Raw genomic sequence first — 22,384 nt, forward strand, 5'->3', positions numbered from 1 at the left:
AACGTTTCTTATTATTTTTTCTTTGCTTCTATCACTCTTTACTTTCCTTACTGTGCAATACGTATATACCTTGTATGTATTAGTGTGTATATTGTAGGGTTCATGTTTTGTGCACAACTTGGTTTGTAATCAGCCCGATTTAGCTGCAATGAACCACAGTCCACCAAACAGCAAGTATAAAGCCCAGGATCTTAGTTTCTATTCGAGCCGAGGTACTGTTCAAAAAAAGAACCCATAAAAGGACATGACAAATTTTAAGCCATGTATTGATTTTTTAAACCAATCTACTCTCCATTTCGTAGAAATGGAGAGGATCTGTATCTGATTCAAATCCACCACCTAGCTATGTTTTTAAGTGAATAAGAGCATTCATAGTAGTGGTGCTAATAAATTTAGCTTTTAGCAACTTAAAAAGCTACTTTATTTATTTTAACACATTACTTTACAATATACCAATATCAAATGTTCTATATTTTTTACCACTTCATCTTAAATATTCTCTCTCTCTCTCTCTCTGAAACAAACCAACCAATAAACTCAACCCTTTTTCTTCTCAACCTAGCAAACTCACATTGCCAAGCACCACCACTAAAAAAAGCAAACACTAGCTACCACCAACCGCAACCCACTAGCCACGAAACCCCCTCAACAACCAGCCACTCAACCACCGCCACAGCCACCATTGCTACCATCATCACCACCCACAACCGCAACTCCCAACCACCAAAATCACAAACCCAAAACCAAACCACAACCAAATCACAAACCTAAACCCACAGCTGCATTACCACCACCCATTGGGAGAAGAAAAAAAAAAAACTAGTTATCGTCAAAATCAACAATCCACTACAAACCCATTAAAATCCACACAACCACTATAACCCATGATGCATAACCACCATAACCGTACAACCTAGTAAACCCAGACATCTCACTCACACAAGTCCATACCAGCAGCTATAGTTTACAGTAGCGAGGTGTTAAAATTATTAAAATAAATAATTTTTTTTTTAACAACAAAATAAATAACTTTCATACCTTTGATGCAGTTGCTTTTTGTGTGTTTAAGGCCTTGTTTGGTACACCATTTAAAAAAAAACACATATTTTTTAACAACATCACGCATATTTTTACGCACTTTTTCAATTACATGTATTTTTACACATATTTTCAAATAACAAAATACATTTTTAAGTGCATGTACCAAACACCCTAAAATGCTAAAAAGCCTCAAATTGCATTTTAATTCTTTTTTACGTGAACGCTCTAATGTGTTTGAACTTTCCAAATATGAAAATATATCCCCTCGTTGTGAAGGGGTTTCTGTTTGCCTCTCCGGCCTCCGCTTAAACCCCAATCTTCATTCCAGCTTAAACCCTGACTATAGTTCCCTCTCTCTCTCTCTCTCTCTCACACACACACACACAGAAAATGAGGCTTCGCTGCCTGAACAATATCATTCCCACTCTGCCTCAAAACCCTCCAAGTCCTTTAACTTTAGCTTCACTTTTTTCCACTAAAACCTTAGCCCCACCTTCCTCCTCCTCCTCCTCTTCTTCTTCTTCTTCTTCTTCTTCTTCTTCCAGTTCTCTCTACGATCGCATCCAAGTCATTCGAGATCCCAAAGTCTCGGTAGTTCCAGTGCTGGAACAATGGGTCAATGAGGGACGACCCGTTCAAAAACAACACCTCCGATCACTGGTGCGACTCATGAAAGACTTTAAGCGCTTCAATCACGCTCTCGAGGTCTCTCTCTAAAACCATTTCTTCTTCCTTTTCCCTTTTCTTATACGTGGATATTGGATTTTATTTCATTGAATTTTATGTCATAGTATCTATTCATACCCAGTTCGATTTACTCAATTTTGTGTTCTTGTAACTCTTTTTTGTGCTTGATTTATTCATGAAAGCAATATGTACTTAAGTTGGTTTCTGCAAATAATTTTTTTTGTTTTTGTTTTTAGATGGACTTTACCATTTGAGAATGTAAATTGTGTATATATGGCTGAAATCATTTTCAATTTTTTCCCCCTTCAGTTACTTGTAATTTCCAAAGTATTTCATTGCCCCGTGATTGTCTATTCAAATTCGATACAATCTTATTATTTTTAACATTTTGGGTAGGTGAATTATTCTTGCTATTTGATTCTATGGAGAAACTTAGGTAGTTTTCAGTCTACTTTCTGGCTTTAAGATTGCAAATGTTGCCCAATTCTGATCTGGATTTTTTTTTTTTAACAATAATGAATAATCTGATTTTAATTCTTTTTTACCCCTTTGTTGTTTGATCTATTTACTGTCATATAATGGTTCATGCAGCACCATAACAATATGAGAAGACTAAAGTATTGCCAAAAAATTCTGATTATTTGTATGACGTTTCAATTAATTGTTGACTACATGTGAAGTAATTAATTTCTCCCTTTCTCTCTCTCTCTCTCTCTCTCTCTCTCTCTCTCTCTCTCTCTCTCTTTTTTTTTTTTTTTTTTTTGGTGATTCAGATATCTCAGTGGATGACTGATCGTAGGTATTTCACATTGTCACCAATAGATGTTGCCCTTAGGTTGGAATTAATTCACAGAGTTCGCGGACTAGAGCATGCAGAAAATTACTTTAACAATATTTCAAGTAATCTAAAATCGGTCAATGCGTATGGTGCTCTTCTCAGTGGCTATGTTCGAGAGAAATCTGTTGAGAAAGCTGAATCCATTATGCAAAAAATGAAAGAGATGGAGATGGCTGTCTCATCCTTTCCTTACAACATGATGGTTAACCTTTACACTCAAACTGGAGAATATGATAAAATTGACATGTTGATGCAAGAGATGGAAAGGAAGGGAATACCTCAAGATAAGTATACCATGCTAAACCGAATGGCTGCTTACATTGCAGCATCTGACATTTCTGGAATGGAAAGGATTTTGAAGAGGATAGAGGAGGATAGGCACTTTTCTGTTAGCTGGAAAGTGTGTTCCATGGCAGCAAGTGGATATCTGAAAGTAGGGATGATTGAAAAGGCTCTTGCAATGCTGAAGAAAATGGAGGGAAATATTCCCCTTCAGGGAAGGAAATCGGCCTTTGACTTTCTTCTTACACTCTATACAAACACTGGCCATAAGGAGGAGCTTTACAGAGTGTGGAATACGTACAAGCCATCAACCAAACAAATAGATGGATCATATGCCTGCATGATTTCATCTCTTGCAAAGCTGGATGATTTGGAGGGGGCTGAGAGGATCTTTGAGGAGTGGGAAGCCCAATGCACTGTGTATGACTTTCGGGTGTTGAATAGCCTTCTTTCAGCTTACTGCAGAAAGGGTGTCTTCAATCAGGCAGAATCAGTTTTAAAAAAGAATATGGAAGCAAGAACACCTTATGCTAGTACCTGGAATGTGTTAGCTTTGGGGTACATGGAGCATGAGAATATGCCCAAGGCAATTGAGATGTTGAAGAAGGCACTATTGGTTGGAAGACAAGGTTGGAGACCAAATCCCATCACTTTGTCTGCCTGTCTCAATTACTTAGAAGAGCAAGGTGATGTTGAAGGAATGGAGGAATTCTTGAAATTATTAAAGAACTTGGTTCCTTTGAGCAGGGAGATGAATCACAGATTGCTGAGGACTTGTGTTGGAAGTGGGAAATCAGTTTCCGAGGTTCTTAGTCAGATGAAATTGGATGGTTTTACTACTGATGATGAAACACAGAAGATCCTTGAAATAAAACCAAGTTTATAGCTTAGAGGAACTCTATAAATGTGAGCTCTAAAAGGTTATAGCTGGTTCAAGGGACCTTGAACTTACTGTGATCCATCAATATTCAACTCTGGATGCCATTTTACATTTGACCTTTTGTTGGCTGGATCTTGCATTTGCACTAAGAAATCATAAAGGTATAGTTGGAGATGAGGAATTGATCTCATAGATTTTGAATCTCTTTGGGAAAAATTACATTTTAAACCCTATAGTTCAGGGATGTAACAAATTAAATCCTATAGATTCAAAAGTAACATGTTAAACCCTGAGGTTTCAAAAAGTAACAATAAAACCTCTACCCATTTAAGTGGAATCTCGTTGTGCTTGAAGTTTAATTTGTTACCTTGCCAAATCTCAGGATTTAATTTGTTACTTTTGAGACTATAGGGTTTAAAATGTAATTTACTCTAATCTTTTTTATCCATCACAAGTCCTAGTATCTTGGACTTTCATCAATGTGTGATAAAACCGTAAAACTTTGTTCTGTATTGTAGCATGGTCTTTGCTTATACATGAGTTCTCATCCTATGCTTTTATGCTACAGGAGTTTTTCCCATAGAGAACTGGATAATGGTGTCTCTACTCTCTAAATTCAGACTGGGAGCTCGTTTAGGACAGGACTGAACAGAACATTTACAAAGAGGATGCTAAAATTGAAGGAAAAATCTTGAACCTTAGCCATAAAGACCATATTTTATTTTTAGATTAAACCTCTGCCAAGTGCCAAGGCTGATGTTGCTCAATTATTCTTGATACTATTGTATATCTTCTAGTAGTAGTACTTTTATTTAGACTTTCAGATGCTCTTTAAAATTATCTGATCTCTGCTCTCCTACGAAAACACCAAAAGTTTCAGAATTTCAGTTGGATATTCTAATTAAAGCGGTTGTTTGCTTTTCTTCCCTGAACTTGTTTGTTTGGTTAGACCATATATACGTATGTATTTATGTAAAAAAATAAAAATAGAAATTGGCCCCTCAAATATGGGATCTTGTTTAATTTTGGCTCCTTAATTTATAAGGTTCTGATTTAGTCCTTAAATTGAAAAAAAGGAGCAATTTTATCCCTTTGTTTAATTTTCATACATCTTTTGCTTTCATTTTTTGTATCTTAAAATATGAAAGTTGATATGATATTAGTTCCTTCATATAAGATGTCTAAACATTCTATTATGATCAAGAAATAGACAGAGGGACAAAATCAGGGGCGGAGGGACCTGCCCCCCTGAAATTTCAAATGTTTTCACTAACAATACTGAAATACCATATTTGCCCCCCTACACAAAAGACAAAAAAAAAAAAAAAAATCTCAATTAAGTTCATTCACGTTACCTTTCTTTTCTAGCTTTCTTTTTTTTTTTTTTTTTGGACAGAAGTGATAAAACCTTTCCAGCTTTCCTAGTAGTAGTAGACTTCTACCCTAGAAGTAGTACAATTCTAATGATCTCTATAGTCTATACCAAGCTGTAGAAGTCTATCAGTCAATGAATTCACAATATTCAATAAAACCGTGGACCCCACTTGGAAATGATTAAAAAAATAACAACTTTGCTACACCTACCCGGATTAGAAGTCAGTAGAACTCTGAAAAAAAAAAAAAAAAAAGTATATATAATGCAAACAAGGCACGCCTCCCATCACAAAGAAAAAAAAATTATTTTCAATCCAGTCTCTTTCTTTGGATCTCAGAGTTGCTGTGCAGTTTTTAAAAGCATTCAAGTTGGGTTTTTAAGTTACATTCAAATATTCATAAGTATGCATACTCTTAATACTTTTGCTTTAATTTATTATTTATTTAATTTTTTAAAGAATCAAATTATATGTTTAAACTGTTTATATTTAGATAGATTTCTTAATTTGACTATTCTTAACCATAAATTTATAATTCAAATTATATGTTTAAACTATTTGTATTTATAATAATCTCTTAATTTGATTATTCTTAATCATAAATTGTAATTTTTTTTCTTTATTTTAATGGTATGACATATATATTTGTAGTTAATTGAAATTATGGAGAATCCTGATCATAATAATGAGTCCGGATCAAATCCTAAACGAACTCGTATCGAAGTGGATGTTGCAAATCTTCCCACGGATCCTGGTTTAAGAATAAAAATTTCTAACTATCATCCTAATGAAAGAGATCAAATTAGAAGTCATTATCTACAAAATAAACCTTGTCAACCAGTTGATCATGATTTTCCACAAAGTCAATTTGGCAAAACAAAGCGTCGATTTAATCCAGTGTGGTTCAAAGAATATCCTAGTTGGTTGGAATATAGTATTACGAAAGATGCTGCATATTGTCTATTTTGTTATCTATTTCGACCTGATACTGGTGATCAAGGAGGGGGAGACTCATTTGTTACTGAAGGATTCAGAAATTGGAAAAAGAAGGAGAAATTACAGAATCACGTTGGGGACCACAACAGTGCACATAATATAGCTCAAAGAAAATGTGAAGCTTTGTTAAACCAGAGACAAAGTATTCAAACAGTTATAAACAAGCAATCAGATGTCGAGAAAAGGGAATATCGAACTCGTTTGAATGCATCAGTGGATTGTATTTGTTTTCTACAACGGCAAGGATTAGCATTTCGTGGCCATGATGAATCTAAAGACTCCAATAATCAAGGAAATTTTCTTGAATTATTACGGTTTCTTGCAAATCACAATGAAGAAATTGATAAGGCAGTCCTCGAAAATGCTCCTGAAAATTATCAAATGACCTCTCCTGATATCCAAAAAGAAATAGCAAATGTTGCAGCCGTTGAGACAATAAATGCTATTATTAAAGATATTGGAGATTCATTATTTGCTATTATAGTTGATGAATCACGTGATATGTCTACTAAAGAACAAATGGCAATTGCTTTGCGCTATGTGGACAAATTGGGACATGTGAATAAGCGCTTTTTAGGCATTACACATGTTAATAATACATCAGCAGTGACACTAAAGAGTGCAATTGAGGAAGTATTTAATAAACATAGCTTAAGCATTAGTAGATTGTGGGGACAAGGCTACGACGGGGCAAGCAACATGCAAGGTGAGTTAAATGGACTAAAAACTCTTATTTTGAAAGATAATCATTCTGCCTATTATGTCCATTGCTTTGCACATCAACTTCAACTAACATTAGTTGTAGTAGCAAAAAATCACATCCAGATTGCAACCTTTTTCAACTTGGTTGCAAAGGTATTCAATATTGTTGGAGTATCATGCAAACGTCATGATATTCTTCGTGAACAACGTAATGCTGAAGTTATAGAAGCACTAAAAAATAATGAAATTTCAACTGGTCGTGGCTTGAATCAAGAAATGAGTCTAAAAAGACCTGGAGATACACGTTGGAGTTCTCATTATGGTGCACTTGTTAATCTTATTCACATGTTTTCTTCTGTAATTGATGTGATTGAAACTATTATAGAAGATGGTTTAGATTCTGATCAGAGAGCATAAGCAAATATCTTAATTGGTTTACTCCAAACATTTGAATTCGTGTTTGATTTACATTTGATGAAAGGTGTGCTTGGCATAAGTAATGAGTTGTCACAGGCATTACAACGAACAGATCAAGATATTGTGAATGCTATAAAGTTGGTTGACATTTCAAAGCAACGTTTACAAGTCATGAGAGATGATGGGTGAAACTCTTTGCTAGAGGAGGTTTCTGCATTTTGTGCAAAAAATAATATTGATGTTCCTGATATGGATGATTTTTATCAACCTCGACCACGACAAAAAGCTCAAAACATGAAAAATTCACATCATTATTAAGTGGAGCTTTTTTATACTGTTATAGATATGCAACTTCAGGAACTTAATAGTCGTTTTGAAAATTCTGAATTATTACTTTGTGTTGCGTGTTTGAACCCAGATAACTTATTTTCAGCATTCAACAAGGAGAAATTGATTCGGCTTGCTCAGTTTTATCCAAGTGATTTTTCAACAGTTCAAGTTTCTTTCTTGGATAACCAACTTGAGACATACATCCATGACATGCGGTCCTCTGAAGAGTTTTCAGCACTTAAAGGAATTGGACAGCTTGCTAAAAAGATGGTAGAAATGAAAAAGAATGTTTCATATCCATTAGTTTACTCATTAGTAACTTTGGCATTGATCTTACCAGTTGCAACAGCTACTGTTGAAAGAGTTTTTTTAGCAATGAACATAATTAAAAATCGATTACGCAATCGAATAGGAGATCAGTGGATGAATGATTGCTTAGTCACATATATTGAGAAAAATATATTCAAGACTATTGAGTGTGAAGAAATCATGCAGCGGTTTCAAAATATGAAAAATTGTCGAGGGCAATTGAGTAAGATAAGCTAGGTGTGAAAAAATAAATTAAAGTTTACATTTTATGTTAGATTCTGTATGACAATTACATTATCATATAGTTGTTTACTTATTTTGTTATTAATATTGATTAATTTTTTACTTCCAATCTTGTCTTTTAATCTTGCCCCCCTGACCTAAATTCCTGACTCCGCCACTGGACAAAATTGAAAATTGCTACATATTATAATTTTAAAGTTTTAAAATAAAATATTTTTAAAATATGGGACCAAGATCAAACAGATGTCATTTTTAAGACCAAAAAAATAAAAATAAAAACAATTTTCCCCTATTTTAGTAATCTTATTTCTCATATATAGAGGCATATAAATTGAGGGTTCGGGTGATAGTCCATCAATAACATCCTTTATTAGAGTGTTGAGTTTACAAGTCAAATCAAGTCACACAAAAGTTTCAGGCAAACAAGATAAGCTATCCACTTCTTCACTTTAAATAATTCTTACATTTTATTATTGTTTTTCTCTATATTTCAGTTTTGCACAACATTTTAATTTTGTTACATCTTGTTAAAGTGGTCAATGGTAAGCGATAAATAATTACTTTTATATGAACCAATTGATTTTTTACTACTTGCAAGTTGCAATAGATCATATCAGAGTTGTAAAAATTATGCCGTTAAACTCTCTCTTACTAGGAAGTAGAACTCCACATAGTATTGAGGTTCATAATTTTTTTTTTTTTTTTTGAAGAGTGAGGTTCATCAATTTTAAAAATACACAAATTAACATTTATATGTTCCAAATCAAGCTCTACAAAAAAAAAAAAAAAAAAAAAAAAAAAAACCTGAATTATGTGCTAAACTTGACAAAACTTTTTCATTTTATCAACAATTGGGACACATATTTGATATTTCATTAAATTTTTCAAAATGCCAAACAATTAAAAATCCATGGGCTTGACCAAAATAGCCCATTAAAAAAGCCTTAAACCCTAACCTCTCAAAAAAAAAAAAAAAAAAACCCCTTAAACCCTGTCTGGCTGTCTCAAAGACTCAAACCCAGTAAAGGTTTCAAAGGCTCAAACCCATTTTCTGCTCTCTGGTTCATCGACCAACCCACAAAGTCACTCCTAAAGTCCTAATAATGAAGCTTCTTAGCTTAAATCCATGGCGTGGCTATGGCATTTCGAGGGTTTTGGGTGTGTTCTTCTACTCCACAAGAACCCTAGCAAGACCTTCACCCCCAATCGACTCTCTGTACAGTCGGGTATCGCGGGCCGGAGACCCTAAGGTTTCTATAATTCGAGTCATCGACCAATGGCTCGAAGAAGGACGACAAGTCCAACAATCTGATCTTATAATGATGATCAAACAGCTTCGCAAATTCCGTCGCTACTCACAAGCTCTTCAGGTTTCATTTCCCTCAAATCCAAGTTTCTTTCTATATAAATACATACATGTGAATGTATGTATGATTGTCTATATGTATATAACAATGTATTTTGTAAATGGGTATTTGTGAATTTGGTTCAAAATGTATGCATAATAGGTTGTAAATGAAGTAATGAGTGTATGATAGAGGAGCCATTAGCCAAAATTTTGACTTGTATTTTATATTTGTATATGTGTGGTATAAGCTAGAGGTATGGGGTTCAATACCTGCATTTCCATGATGTTTTTAACTTATCAACAAAATTTATGGGATGAAGAAAATTAAACTTATTTTTTAAGGCTCACTGAGTAAAGGATTTATGGGCTTTTAGAATTGTTTATATAATGCAGGTGGATGTGTTTTATGGGTATGTTTTTGGTCTGTTGATTTGTGAAACAATTTCCAGATTCTAGGAAAACCAAGAAACATGAAATTATGTCTTTTGAATATTGGAAAGAAGGGATAACAAAGTGGCATGCAGAAGGAGTTTAGGTTAAATCACAAATACACTGATGGGTTTAAGAAATTCAAAAGTGGTTGCTATCATTACCTTTCAGTTACTACTACTGCCAATCTTTACTAATTGCTACCACTTGCACCATCACTAGCAAGAGAAATTATTAGGTCTACCGGGAGGACTGCTGAAGTGGTCCTCCCAACTAATGAAATAATATCATTTATGCAAATGTATAAGTCATATTCCTAATTAACACAAGAATTAAAAATAAAAAACTATTAGGTAATGTCACATTTGCATAAATAATAATGTTTTATTCTTTAGAAGGACCAGGAGGACCACTTCAATAGTCCTCCTAGTGAACCTAATAATTTCTCCACTAGCAGCAGCAGCAGCATTATTACTATAACCACATTGTTGCCATTGCAAATTTTTACTAAGCTTCATGAAACCACCTACATTAATTATGAAAAATTTATATATTTAACTAGAAATAGATTTTCAATATTTTTTATGCTTTTTTTTAAAATAAAATAAAGCTGTTCAATGATCTTAAAAATTGAAGATAAAATGAGAGACATTTGTTGGTTTCCTGATTTCAACAGGCCCTAAATATAGAACTCTTAAATTAGTTTAAGAGAAGGATTAGTGTAACAAATCCTAAAATAGTTGGGTTAAGTTTGGATGATATTGCAATATTTGGCAAAAGGCTGAACCTTGGAAAATAATGCATTGATGTAAAAGCAACATCTTCTTATAGAAAACTGAACAAAGAAAGTCAGATGGAACAACTGTGGTTTATAACATCTATCAGGTCATATACAACTTAAACTCTAACTTCTTTCACATGTCCAGACATGCCTATACTGAGATACTGACGTATTATTAATTTCCACCATTGATTTAATGATTGCTGACATATTTCTGCTACTTAGCACTGTAAGTCTGACAATTTTATTTTTATTTTTTATAGGTAATAAAGTTTCACAAAGTTAATATCATTTTACAAAAATTTCATGAGTTGAGTTTTGCTAGTTGGAAATTGGTTTCCATTATGAACATTTGCCACCCCTTTGCGCGTGCTATTTTTTTTCCATGGTTGAACAAGTTAGTTGCAGAAAAATTGTATAGGAAATTGATTTTCTACTGAAATTATCTTAGTTTGGTATAATATGATCATAGTCTTCATATTGATGCTCCCGAATCTTGTTTTGTGTCAGATATTTGAATGGATTAGTGACCAAAGGCACGATGACCTGTCTCCTGGAGACATTGCAATTCGACTAGATTTGATCTCAAAAGTTCATGGCCTAGAAGAAGCAGAGAAGTATTTTGATAGCATCCCAAACACTTTAAGAGTCTATCAGGTATATGGTGCTCTTTTAAATTGCTATGCAGAAAATAGATCTTTGGATAAAGCGGAGGCCACCATGCAGAAAATGAGGGAGCTAGGTTTTCTGAAAACATCTCTGTCTTTTAATGTTATGTTAAACCTCTATTCTCGGATGGGTAAAACTGAGAAACTACACGTTCTAACCCAAGAGATGGAAGAGAAGGGCATTGATTGGGATATGTTTACATTTAATATCAGGTTGAATGCTTATGTAGCCATGTCTGACATCAAGGAAATGGAGAGGCTTCTAACAAAGATGGAAGCTGATCCTCTAATCACCATTGATTGGAATTCTTATGTTGTTGCAGCAAATGGCTACTTGAAAGCCGGCCTACATGAAAAGACTTTGGAGATGCTGAAGAAAGCGGAGCAACTTGTTAGCAATAAAACAAGGAAGGTTGCTTATGAAATCTTCCTTACTCAATACACTGCTATTCAAAATAAAGACGGGCTTTACCATATTTGGAATTTGTACAAAAATATGGGGAGATTCTACAACTCTGGCTATCTTTGTATGATAAGCTCATTACTGAAGCTAGATGACATTGATGGTGCTGAGAAGATCTTGGAAGAGTGGGAATCTGAGAACACATTCTTTGACTCTCGGATTCCACATCTGCTGATCTCTGCTTATTGCAGGAAGGGTCTTCTTGAAAAGGCTGAATCATATATGAACAGGCTTATAGAGTGTGGGAAGGAGACAGAATCAACCAAATGGGGTCGACTTGCAACTGGATATCATGTACATGGTCAGATGGAAAAGGCAGTGGAAACAATGAAGAAAGCAATCTTGGCAAGTCAGCCAGGATGGATGCCCAACCGTTTTACTTTGGCTGCATGTCTTGAATACTTAAAAGGGAATGGGGAGGTGGAAGTGGCAGAGGAGATCTTGAAGTTACTTAGAGAACATGTTCATTTCTCAACTGGAATTTATGAAAGATTACTAAATTATATTCACAGTGCAAATACGGATTCCAGAGCCTTTGATCATATGAATGCAGATGTTCGGATGGAAGGGGATGATCAAGGTCAGGAGGGTGAGATTCAAGGGGGTAATGGATCTCGAGCCTGATGGCAGCAGCTGAGTTATATGTAAAGCTATGTGAAGTATTCAAATGATTGCTAACACAAATGATGAATTGTCTAATCTATAGCACTTTACTTAGCAAACAAAGACACTCGTTAGGTTCTAGTTAGTTTTACTAATTATGCATTTTGCAAACAGAGTCTTCCCCCTCATATTTCTTCTCATAGTTATCACGGTGATCAATGCTAGTTAGGATTGTTGCCTCTTAACCTAAAAATCATCCTCATTCGATTGTTAGTCATTTCATTACTATAAGCAGGATAAGAAACCAACACTTTCTGCAACACCACAAGGTTTATTGCCCTCATTTGATGAGCAGTCAAGTAGATGGCCCTAATCTTCAAGATTTGAGTTCCTTTTCCCCTCCTTAAACCGGCTTAGATTTAAGTTCATTTACCAATGTTCTTGAATTAGTTAATCATCTATCCATATTGCAGATATCTCTCTGCCTAGTAACTATGTAACCCCTCCCTTTGCATCCAAAGATATAAATGCAAATGTTTATTCTTATTGAGATTTAAAGATTTTCGTAATGGTTCACTGGAATAGCTCATGGAAAATCGTAGTCATCACACCAATTCACCAACAAAAGAAAAGTGGCTTGTTTTTTACTAGGGGCTACATAGCAGTGGATTGAGCACATTTTGCTCCATCACCTTCCTTCTATAATGACTCTTGGGATGGGATGCACCCTATATACGAGCTGACTACCAGGACTGGTGGCATTTCAGCTACAACGATAAACATCTTCTGCGGCATAATGTTTTTAAAAATATATATATTTGGCTTTATATTTGAAATACTGGTTGAAGAATTATTATTATGCTAATTTTATTTAGAATGCCCCAATTGGCAAATTCAGTCATAATTTGGCAACTTGATAAAAATTAGTCAGTTATGTATAGGTGTGGCACATGGATTTTACATGGTAAAATAAACTTATTATACCGTATATTGTATGTATGCATGATTTAAAAAAAAAAAAATCCCATTTGCCATTTGAAACAAAAATATTCAAGAAAATTATTATTATTATTATTATTATTATTATTATTAAAGGTATAAAACATGTATTGAACGTTTTCTATTGTTTATTTTGTTAAGGTATGTCATTGTGTACAAACATTTAATTAAAAAAAATCAATATTGTTAGTTCCATTAGCTACCTATACTAAAGATAAATATTTCTTTTTTATTATAATCTTTATTATTATATATATATATACAAAACACGCACACACTTTGTCCCTTAAATAATACTTGTGAATGGTTTTTTTTTAACTAGCACGTAGTGAGTTGCATAAAAATTCTTACAATACATATTGCATAAAAACCTTGCTCTTATGAATTTGAACAAAAAAAATCGGGACTAAAAAAATGACTACATGCGAAAGTAGAAATTTTTTCTTTTTTCTTTTTTTGAGCGAGGTAATTTCTTTTATTATATTATTATTTATTAGCATACTTATTTAGTCTTTAAAAAATGACAAAATTTGATTACAAATTTGGTTTTAGCCTAAGGCTATAGCTTTCTTTAACAAAAATTATCATTGCTACACGTTTTTAGAATCTAACCGTTGAATTGTATATTTTTTACGTTCTTAACACACATGTTAAATTTTGTACCAATCAGATGTTATTTACTATATGATCCTTAAACTTATTTTTATGCATAATTTTATATTACAAAAACTTGCAATTGAATAATGACATAGTTATTAATCTTAATCTTCTAGAAATTTTGCAAACATGGAAGATATAAGAAGAAAATGTAATTCAATGGTGAATTTGTAAAAATTCACATCCAATAAAAAATTATTTGGTGAAGTTATAGCTTTATGCTACAAACTTGTCTTTATTTAAGTAAGTCACATAACTCATTAAAAATGTTACATAACTATAAGTATATGTGGATGGTACCATCACATACTGGGTTGCAAAAAAATTCTTACAACCTAAATTACATAAAATACTTTTCCAATTTGTAATATACGCATACATACTTTTATTTAAGTTTTCTATGCCATATTTTTACTGCATATTTGTAAGGACAAAATTTAGTTCCAAGCCTCCAAACTAGTTTAGAGTTGGCCTATTATGTGACGAATTATACGAATATTTATGTATATTATTTAAAATAGTCACATAACATATTAAAAAGGTAACATGGCTAAAAATGGAAAAAATTTTCAATTGTCATATAATAGATTGGAGGAATATAATTTCAAACTGATTTGGTGCTAAATGTTTTTTTTTTTTTTTTTCTTGTTTGTCAAATGGTAAGTTTTTTTCCTACTTTGAAAGGGCAAAGTACCTTGATAAACAATGTGTTAATCCTAAAACTCATTTTCTACATGTAACTACATTTTATGGCCTAGAGTTGCTATTGATATTGCAGAAACCGATGGAAAAGCTATCTGAACATACTTCAGCAGTTCAGCGATAGAGGTTTAGAAGAACAATCAACAATGTGTTAATCCTCAGGCTTAAAGGGCTTGAACACCAAATTGTTCACATTTGAGCATGATCAACATGCTCGATTCATAAACTTGCAGTAATGCATTTTACATTATCACGGGCCTTTGCTTGGGGTTGGGGACAAACAAATTGACTAATGTGAAACGCGAGAGAAGCATGTTTTGACTATGTCGGTGGTTAAGATATTTCTATGGTTTAATTTAGTGTTGTACCATATGAAATGTCCTTTCGTCCTTACAAAACAGTGCTCTGCAAGGGCAAACACATCTTGGAAATTTGAAAAGCTTTAAAGGTGAAAAGCAAGAGACAAAGTGTGAAACGCATTTAATTAATAAGATCTTTATCTGAAGATTATTTTTCATCCAAAGAATCCGTGGAGCATTTTGCTTAGATTAGCCAGTTAAAGAACATTTATAACAATCGCCGCTTTATTTTTTTGTGTGGAAAAGGAATTAGCGTGTGGTAAACGTGACAATTTTTATGACATTTCAACATGGATCAAGTTGGATTCGAAAGTTTACTCAAAAAAAAAAAAAAAAAAAAAAAAGTTGGATTCGAAAGTTTTGGATTTTTTTTATCTATTGAAAGTTTGAAACAACAGTTTTACTTACTTTATTTTTTTGTTGTGGGTTTCAGTTAGCTTAACTGGTAAAATTTTTTATTGTTGAATAAGAAATTTGAAGTTCAATCTCGGCCTATATCAAAAACTAATTGATGCCTTGGTATGATGATAAAAAGCATAATCAAATACCGACGCCATAAGTTAAAACTCTCCGCCTAAAAAAAAAATAACTTTATCTTTTTGTTTTTTTCTCCAATAAAGTTGTTATCTTTTTCTTTCTCTTACACCTTCCCAATATTCCACATATAAGACAAAGATATATAGTAGTCAATTATTAGGAGTCTTTTGGATAAAAATTGTAAAAAATGAGTTTATTATTGTTATAGGTACTGTTTAAAGTTATTTAGCAAAATGAGGAGAGAGATTGAATTTCGGCAACGGTATTGCCGAAATTGCAAGAAAAAGTAGAATGTGTCAGGGGAGAGAGGAAAATTGAATTTCGGTAATGAGATTACCGAAATTCTTGTCCTGCCCTTACTTGCGAGCCTGCCCGTGAAGTGTCCAAAATGCTGAAATAAAAAACCAATTGTGGCAATGGCATTGCCGAAAATGGGAGGAAAAAAAAAAATTTGTGGCAACCAAGTTGCCGAAAATGGAGGGGAAAAAAAATTCTACATCCACAACATTTTTCACAACAAATTACATATGGTTAGTTGTTATTGGTTCAAATTTGAACTTAACACTAAGATAACTTTTTTGCTCCAATAATAACAATAAGTAACAACTTGTCATTCATGATTTGTTGTAAAAATATTGTGAAAATGTTGTAAACGTATCATTTCTAAAAAAAATTGTGATGCCGAAATAGAAGGAAAAGAAAAAAAAAAAAAGTGGCAATGTGGCAATGCCATTGCCGAAATAGAGGGAAATTTTTTTTTCCCTCTATTTCGGCAATGGCATTGCCACATTGCCACTTTTTTTTTTTTTTTTTCTTTTCCTTCTATTTCGACTCCACGATTTTTTTTGAAATGATACATCCACAATATTTTCACAATATTTTTACAACAAATCATAAATAGCAAGTTATTACTTATTGTTATTATTGGGGCATAAAAGTTATCTTAGTGTTAGGTTCAAATTTGAATCAATAACAACTAACCACCTGTAATTTATTGTGAAAAATATTGTGGACGTAGCATCTTTTTTTTTTCCCTCCATTTTCGGCAACTTGGTTGCCACAATTTTTTTTTTTCCTCCCATTTTCGGCAATGCCATTGCCACAATTGGTTTTCCATTTCAGTATTTTAGGCACTTCACAGGCAGCAGGGCAGGACAAGAATTTCGGTAATGTCATTACCGAAATTCAATTTTCTCTCTCCCCTGACACATTCTACTTTTTCTTGCAATTTCGGCAATACAGTTGCCGAAATTTAGTCTCTCTCCTCATTTTGCCAAATAACTTTGAACAGTACCTATAACAATAATAAACTTCATTTTTTGCAATTTTTAGCCAAAATACTCCAATTATTAGAATTATGAGCTTTTTAAATATTTATAACTATATTTTGATGCACGAAGCATTGTGGGATCCTCCTACTAGGAAAAGAGAAAGAAACATTATGTATATATAACTTAAATATTATGACTTGCCGTGGAGCTTTTGGAAAGAATAATTAAAAAGAGTTGGATGTGATATCTTTTCAAGTCTTGGAACAGATATGGTGGCCTTTATCATATATATTGTCTATGCTTTAAGAATTAAGATATTAGTATATGAAGCAAATTACAATTATACTTTATTTGCTTGATGCCAAAGCGATCCACTATGATTAAATTTCCCTTTCTTTACTTATGGGCAATATTAAAATGAAGAAGAAAGGCATCCTCCTGTATAGTTACTTCGACCTAGGACACAAAATGAATCTATTGCTTCAAACTGTTCGATCAAGCTAAAAAAAAAAAAAAAATCAAAGATTAGTATTCCCAAGTCTAAAACACATTTGGTTTAGGACAACATAATGAATTCCCCAACAATCTTTTACTTTTGGGGTTAGTGAACTGTCATTATTCCACCACAAACCAAACCTAAAATATGACCCAATAATATTTAATCCAAAAACTTAACCCTCTACCAGTTTTTCTCAACTATATGATACCAACCATGTTTTCATGGTAGCGAAGCTTCATTGCCAAGATCAAAAATAGGTGAGTGAATTAATGAAATGACAAATTGACAATGGACCAACTAGTAGGTCACTAAGGTTAGAAACTTCGAATACGTAAGAAACTTGAATTCAAAATTAGAACAGCTCATTAGAAGGAAAGATTGCTTTAGCTTTGTTCATACTTGAAATTACCAGAGTCAACAAAAATCAAGAACAATTTCAACAAATAGAAATGCCAATACATTAGAAGTTGAAAAATTTACAAAAGCTTGGAGAACATGAATTTAAGCAATTTAGACTTGACAAACTGACTAAAAACTAATGAATTCGCCATATAATATCAAGTTCAAATTACCTCAAAGTCATAAACAAAAGATTATAAAGCGGTTAGAATTGACAAAGAGACTAAAAGCTACCCCGGAGACAGATAAAGGGCAAGCCGAAATTCATACTAGTAAGTAGTAACCCATGAAATTAGGAGTAGGTGCATTGATTTACTTCAAAAATAATTCAGCATTCTAGATGGAGTTTCTACTTTCTTAATAGAGGCCCCACTATTGAAATTTAATCAGAAATTAATTCAACTTTTGATTATGTAAACCCCGACTCTTACAAATACAAATGATGTCATGTCACCATAATCTATTGAAAGAATATGAATAATTTGAATTTCCTCTTCTGAATGTGAAATGAGAGATTGTATAAGAACTCACAGCACTTTATTTAATAAGAAAATGTTAAGGAATGCCCTAAATGTATTAGTTTTTGAATAATTTTTAGAAATAAGAAAATGATTAACTAATTAATTTTGTTGACAGCTTTTTATGGTTTTTATGAAAATGACATCAAAACTTTTCTATTATGATTTATTAATAAGGGAAATACTAATAGATACCCTTAGGTAGGGAAATAGTTAACAATCTATTTCAAAAAAGATTTTATGAGAAAAGAAAAGAAAAATTAATATTTTGATAGTTTTTTTTATTTTCAATAAAAGTAGTGTCAAAACTTTCTTAAAATAGATTGTTAACCATTGCCTTAAGAGCACTCGTTAGCATGACCCTATTAATAATTGTTCTAAGAGCCTTTGTTAACATGACTCTTGACTCTTTATTTAATGACACTGTGGCCCAAGAGATATTAGAAGTTAAGACACATAAAATTAAAAGGTTTTACTAACCTATGCTCTTAGAGCATAATTAGTAAATTATTTTAAGAAATTTTTTATGAAAAAAAAAATGATTAATTGTTTTGACAACTTTTTCAATTTTTCATAAAAACTTTCTATATGTCCTAAGCTATACATTAACCGAACCCAAAATTAAATTCTTATATTAAAAAAAAGGGATGGTAGTTAGATTTTAATTGAGATAACCCAACAACATATGTAATGAAATGAAATTTAAACCCAACAAAATAGATAGGTTAATATGTGCCTATGCCACGTTAATAGAACCCAAAATTAAATTCATTTGTTTAGATGAGAGGATGGTAGTTGGATTTTTATTGAGGTGACCAAGCAACAAGCTCACGGAATTTTCACTCCATAAATATGAAAGGATATCACAATGACCAACATTCATTCAGAAAAAGGATTGTCCTTCCTATACGGTCTTTTGATGCCTACGCAATTAATGCCTACGTTTCACTTTCTCGTGAATAATTGAATATAACGCGTTTAGATTGGCCTTTTGTCTGATCCGTGTGTTCAGTTTTTTTTTACTGTTTATGTATTATTAAATTCACTTTTTTACAAATTTTTTAGTAAATTTTTTAGTAATAATTATTGTTTAACAAATTCACTTTTTATTTTTTAACAAATAAACAGTATCAAAACACACCAATAATTATTGTGCGTGACATAAAATGTCTCCAAAAAAAATGCAAAGAACATCCTCATATTAATAAATAGGGACCTCCATTCTAACTATTTCTAAACCCCCTCCGCCCAAAAAAAACACAAAAAAAAAAAAAACAAAACAAAACAAAAAAGGAGAAGGAAAAGGAAAACACAAACATAATTTCATTGCCCAACTATCTGAAATCTTAAGATATGGTTGCTGACATTGCACGAAGTGATTTTGCTTCTCTGAACTTTACGTTCCCTATACGATTACTATCATTTATGAGGAAAACTTTATATGATTGAAAACCAAGATTAATATAAATAAAAAATAAAATAAAACAAAACAAAATAAGATTTCCAAACCCAGCTGGAGAAAGAAAATGAGAGGCTACCTGCCTGGCCAAAATGTTATCAAGAAAAACCATGTCACATCATCTTGGTGGGAATTCTTTTTTTCTTGGGAGGAGAATTATATCTGTTGACTGGTTCAAAAATTGTATATATAAAAATTAAACTATATGTAATTTCTTTGAAAGATTTACGGACTTTTTTTTTTTTTTTTTTAAATTTTTATAGATAGAACTAAAAGCTAATATTGTTCATGGGTTGAGTTTGTATCAAACTCGAACTCAACTCAATGACTACAGGTCTCTAAGAATTGGACCCAGCGCCAACCAGGAAAAAGAGTCGGTTCAGGAAAGTTGGATCTCCGCCAATGGTAGTCGGTTTTCAGTCAAAATTGAAGAAGAGTACATTGGGCGAAACTTATTGGATCTAATCGAAATTCTCCCAAATTTGGCTATATCTCTACAAGATCTCACCAAATTTGACAAGGTATAACCAGAGACAAACTAATATTGACAGAGAACTATGACTTTAGTGCACGGAGATCGGTTGAGTTGGTTAGATTTAAGATTTTATGCAACGACCCGCTAGAGTCAGTTTTTGGAAAGTGAAAAACCCACTGCTAATCACCATAGGCGTTAAGTTGTCCGATTTTCGAGTCAAAGCAGAGACAGTTTGAACTAGTGGGTTAGGTCCACAATTTGGAGGGACATCCCACCTAAAAAGTAAAGGCACTAGAATTAAATCCCCATGCCCAATTGACGCCGAATTACTACTAATCATCTTTAGAGCATCCATAGCAGTGGATCTAAAATTTTAGCAATTTAGCTATACAAAAAGTTACTTTATCTATTTTACCTATACACTTTACAAAACATGCTGCAGCAGTGCATCTATTTTAGCTTTCAACACAATAAAATAATATAAACATCACAATAAAATAATGTATTTTCTACAATAAAATAATATATCCCACAACTCAAAAAACATTCATACAACCAACCACAACCACATTTACCATCAGCCACAGTCACAACAACAACCACCACCACCACCACCACCAGTCCACAGCAGCAAAAAAAAAAAAAAAAAACCAACCGAAATCTCCAATCTTTTTCCTCAACCCAGACCAAACAAAATCACCAATTATAAACAAAATAAAAATCATCAATCATAGAACTGGGCTTCGGTGAGGAGGACAATGTCGGCGTGGGTCTGATCGGCGGCGAGCTTGCGTGGAGCTGAATCGGCATGGGTCTGATCGGCGGCGAGCTTGCGTGGAGCTGAATCGGCGTGGGTCTGATCGGCGGCAAGCTTGCGTGGAGCTGAATCGGCGTGGGTCTGATCGGCGGCGAGCTTGCGTGGAGCTGAATCGGCCTGGGTTTGATCGGCGGCGAGCTTGCGTGGAGCTAATCGGCCTGGGTCTGATCGGCGGCGAGCTTGCGTGGAGCTGAATCGGCCTGGGTCTGATCGGCGGCGAGCTTGCGTGGAGCTAATCGGCTTGGGTCTGATCGGCGGCGAGCTTGCGTGGGTCTCAGCTGATCGGCGTCGGCGTGGGTCTCAGCTGATCGGCGTCGGCGTGGCTGAGCTTCAGAGTGTGATTGTGAAATGGAAATGGAGAGGAGAGAGTGAAATGAAAATGGAGAGGAGAGGAGAGAGTGAAATGAAAATGGAGAGGAGAGTAGCTTCAGTGCCCGACTAAAAAATTATTTTTTTTTTATAACTTTCAGCTACAGTGCTCATGTATTGATACATGAGCACTGTAGCGCAAAGCTAAATTTTTTTAGCTTTGCCTCCACTGCTGCATGTGGGTTTTTGGGGTTTGAGTGGAGCTAAAATAGCAATATAGCTATTTAGCTCCACTGCTGTGAATGCTCTTAGCTCATTGATGCTTCTTGCAATCTTCAACAATGACGCTTAAGATTTGATCCCCATACCCGACTTGTAGCAAAAAAGAAGAGTCATTTGAGATCTATCCTATTAATAGGAGTTCAATTGGCGCTTGCTAACGTTTTCAAACAGAGCCTTGTAGCTAAAAACAAGGGCTACTGCCTCAATGGGGGCGTGAAGGAAGTAGGTACTATGATATAAAATCTTTTTATTGTTGAAAAAGCTTACTCATCGGGTAATTCCGTGTAAAACAAACCCACGTGATTGAAAATTGAAAAACAAGCTTTTACTTTACTCTACAGTCTTATACCTATACCAAAAGAATGAAAAATTACTTGTTCTGGTGAGAGAGAGAGAGAGGTGGCTACTAAAATTAAGTTAATTAACAAAATGAAGTTGGACTGGACAGTGACTTGCTTTGGCTGCTTTCCCAAACATGAGCTGGAGGCGTCAAAAGCAATAGCGACGGACATGACATATTGACCTCTTTAGTCTTTCTCTTGGAACGTTGTCTTTTCAATTACCCCCCATTACGGCCGCCACATGGGCCACCACCACCACCACCACCACCACCTTCCACCCATCTTCATCAACTTGTTTATTACGAAAAAAAATAAAGTAGCCATGGACGACAATAATTTAAAAAAATGAAAGTGACATTTGCACCGTGAC

The 22,384-nt window shown here is 33.7% G+C and overlaps 2 protein-coding genes and 1 pseudogene across 2 annotated transcripts; all 3 read left to right on the plus strand.

The window, feature by feature from the left end:
* Window positions 1–1,297: 1,297 nt before the first annotated feature.
* On the plus strand, window positions 1,298–4,656 carry LOC142638817 (pentatricopeptide repeat-containing protein At2g20710, mitochondrial-like). The gene is made up of 3 exons (XM_075812881.1): window positions 1,298–1,746; window positions 2,502–3,889; window positions 4,297–4,656. The coding sequence occupies exons 1-2, from the start codon at window positions 1,432–1,434 to the stop codon at window positions 3,732–3,734; spliced, it is 1,548 nt and encodes a 515-aa protein (XP_075668996.1). The 5' UTR covers window positions 1,298–1,431; the 3' UTR covers window positions 3,735–3,889; window positions 4,297–4,656.
* Window positions 4,657–5,764: 1,108 nt separating this feature from the next.
* Window positions 5,765–8,092, plus strand: LOC142639883 (uncharacterized; annotated as a pseudogene).
* Window positions 8,093–9,104: 1,012 nt separating this feature from the next.
* On the plus strand, window positions 9,105–12,850 carry LOC142638860 (pentatricopeptide repeat-containing protein At2g20710, mitochondrial). Its single transcript, XM_075812918.1, has 2 exons — window positions 9,105–9,468; window positions 11,167–12,850. Exons 1-2 carry the CDS (start codon window positions 9,202–9,204, stop codon window positions 12,409–12,411), a joined length of 1,512 nt encoding a protein of 503 aa, XP_075669033.1. The 5' UTR covers window positions 9,105–9,201; the 3' UTR covers window positions 12,412–12,850.
* The last annotated feature ends 9,534 nt before the right edge of the window (window positions 12,851–22,384 follow it).

Source organism: Castanea sativa, chromosome 6 (assembly GCF_040712315.1).
Source record: "Castanea sativa cultivar Marrone di Chiusa Pesio chromosome 6, ASM4071231v1".
Classification (NCBI taxonomy): Eukaryota; Viridiplantae; Streptophyta; class Magnoliopsida; order Fagales; family Fagaceae; genus Castanea; species Castanea sativa.

What these genes read in the sequence shown, in the direction of transcription:
- LOC142638817 (XM_075812881.1), top strand. Translation starts at nt 1,432, where the DNA reads ATGAGGCTTCGCTGCCTGAACAATATCATTCCCACTCTGCCTCAAAAC. An exon ending in GCTTCAATCACGCTCTCGAG is followed by an intron (nt 1,747 to 2,501) that starts GTCTCTCTCTAA and finishes TTGGTGATTCAG; the next exon opens with ATATCTCAGTGGATGACTGA.
- LOC142638860 (XM_075812918.1), top strand. Translation starts at nt 9,202, where the DNA reads ATGAAGCTTCTTAGCTTAAATCCATGGCGTGGCTATGGCATTTCGAGG. An exon ending in GCTACTCACAAGCTCTTCAG is followed by an intron (nt 9,469 to 11,166) that starts GTTTCATTTCCC and finishes GTTTTGTGTCAG; the next exon opens with ATATTTGAATGGATTAGTGA.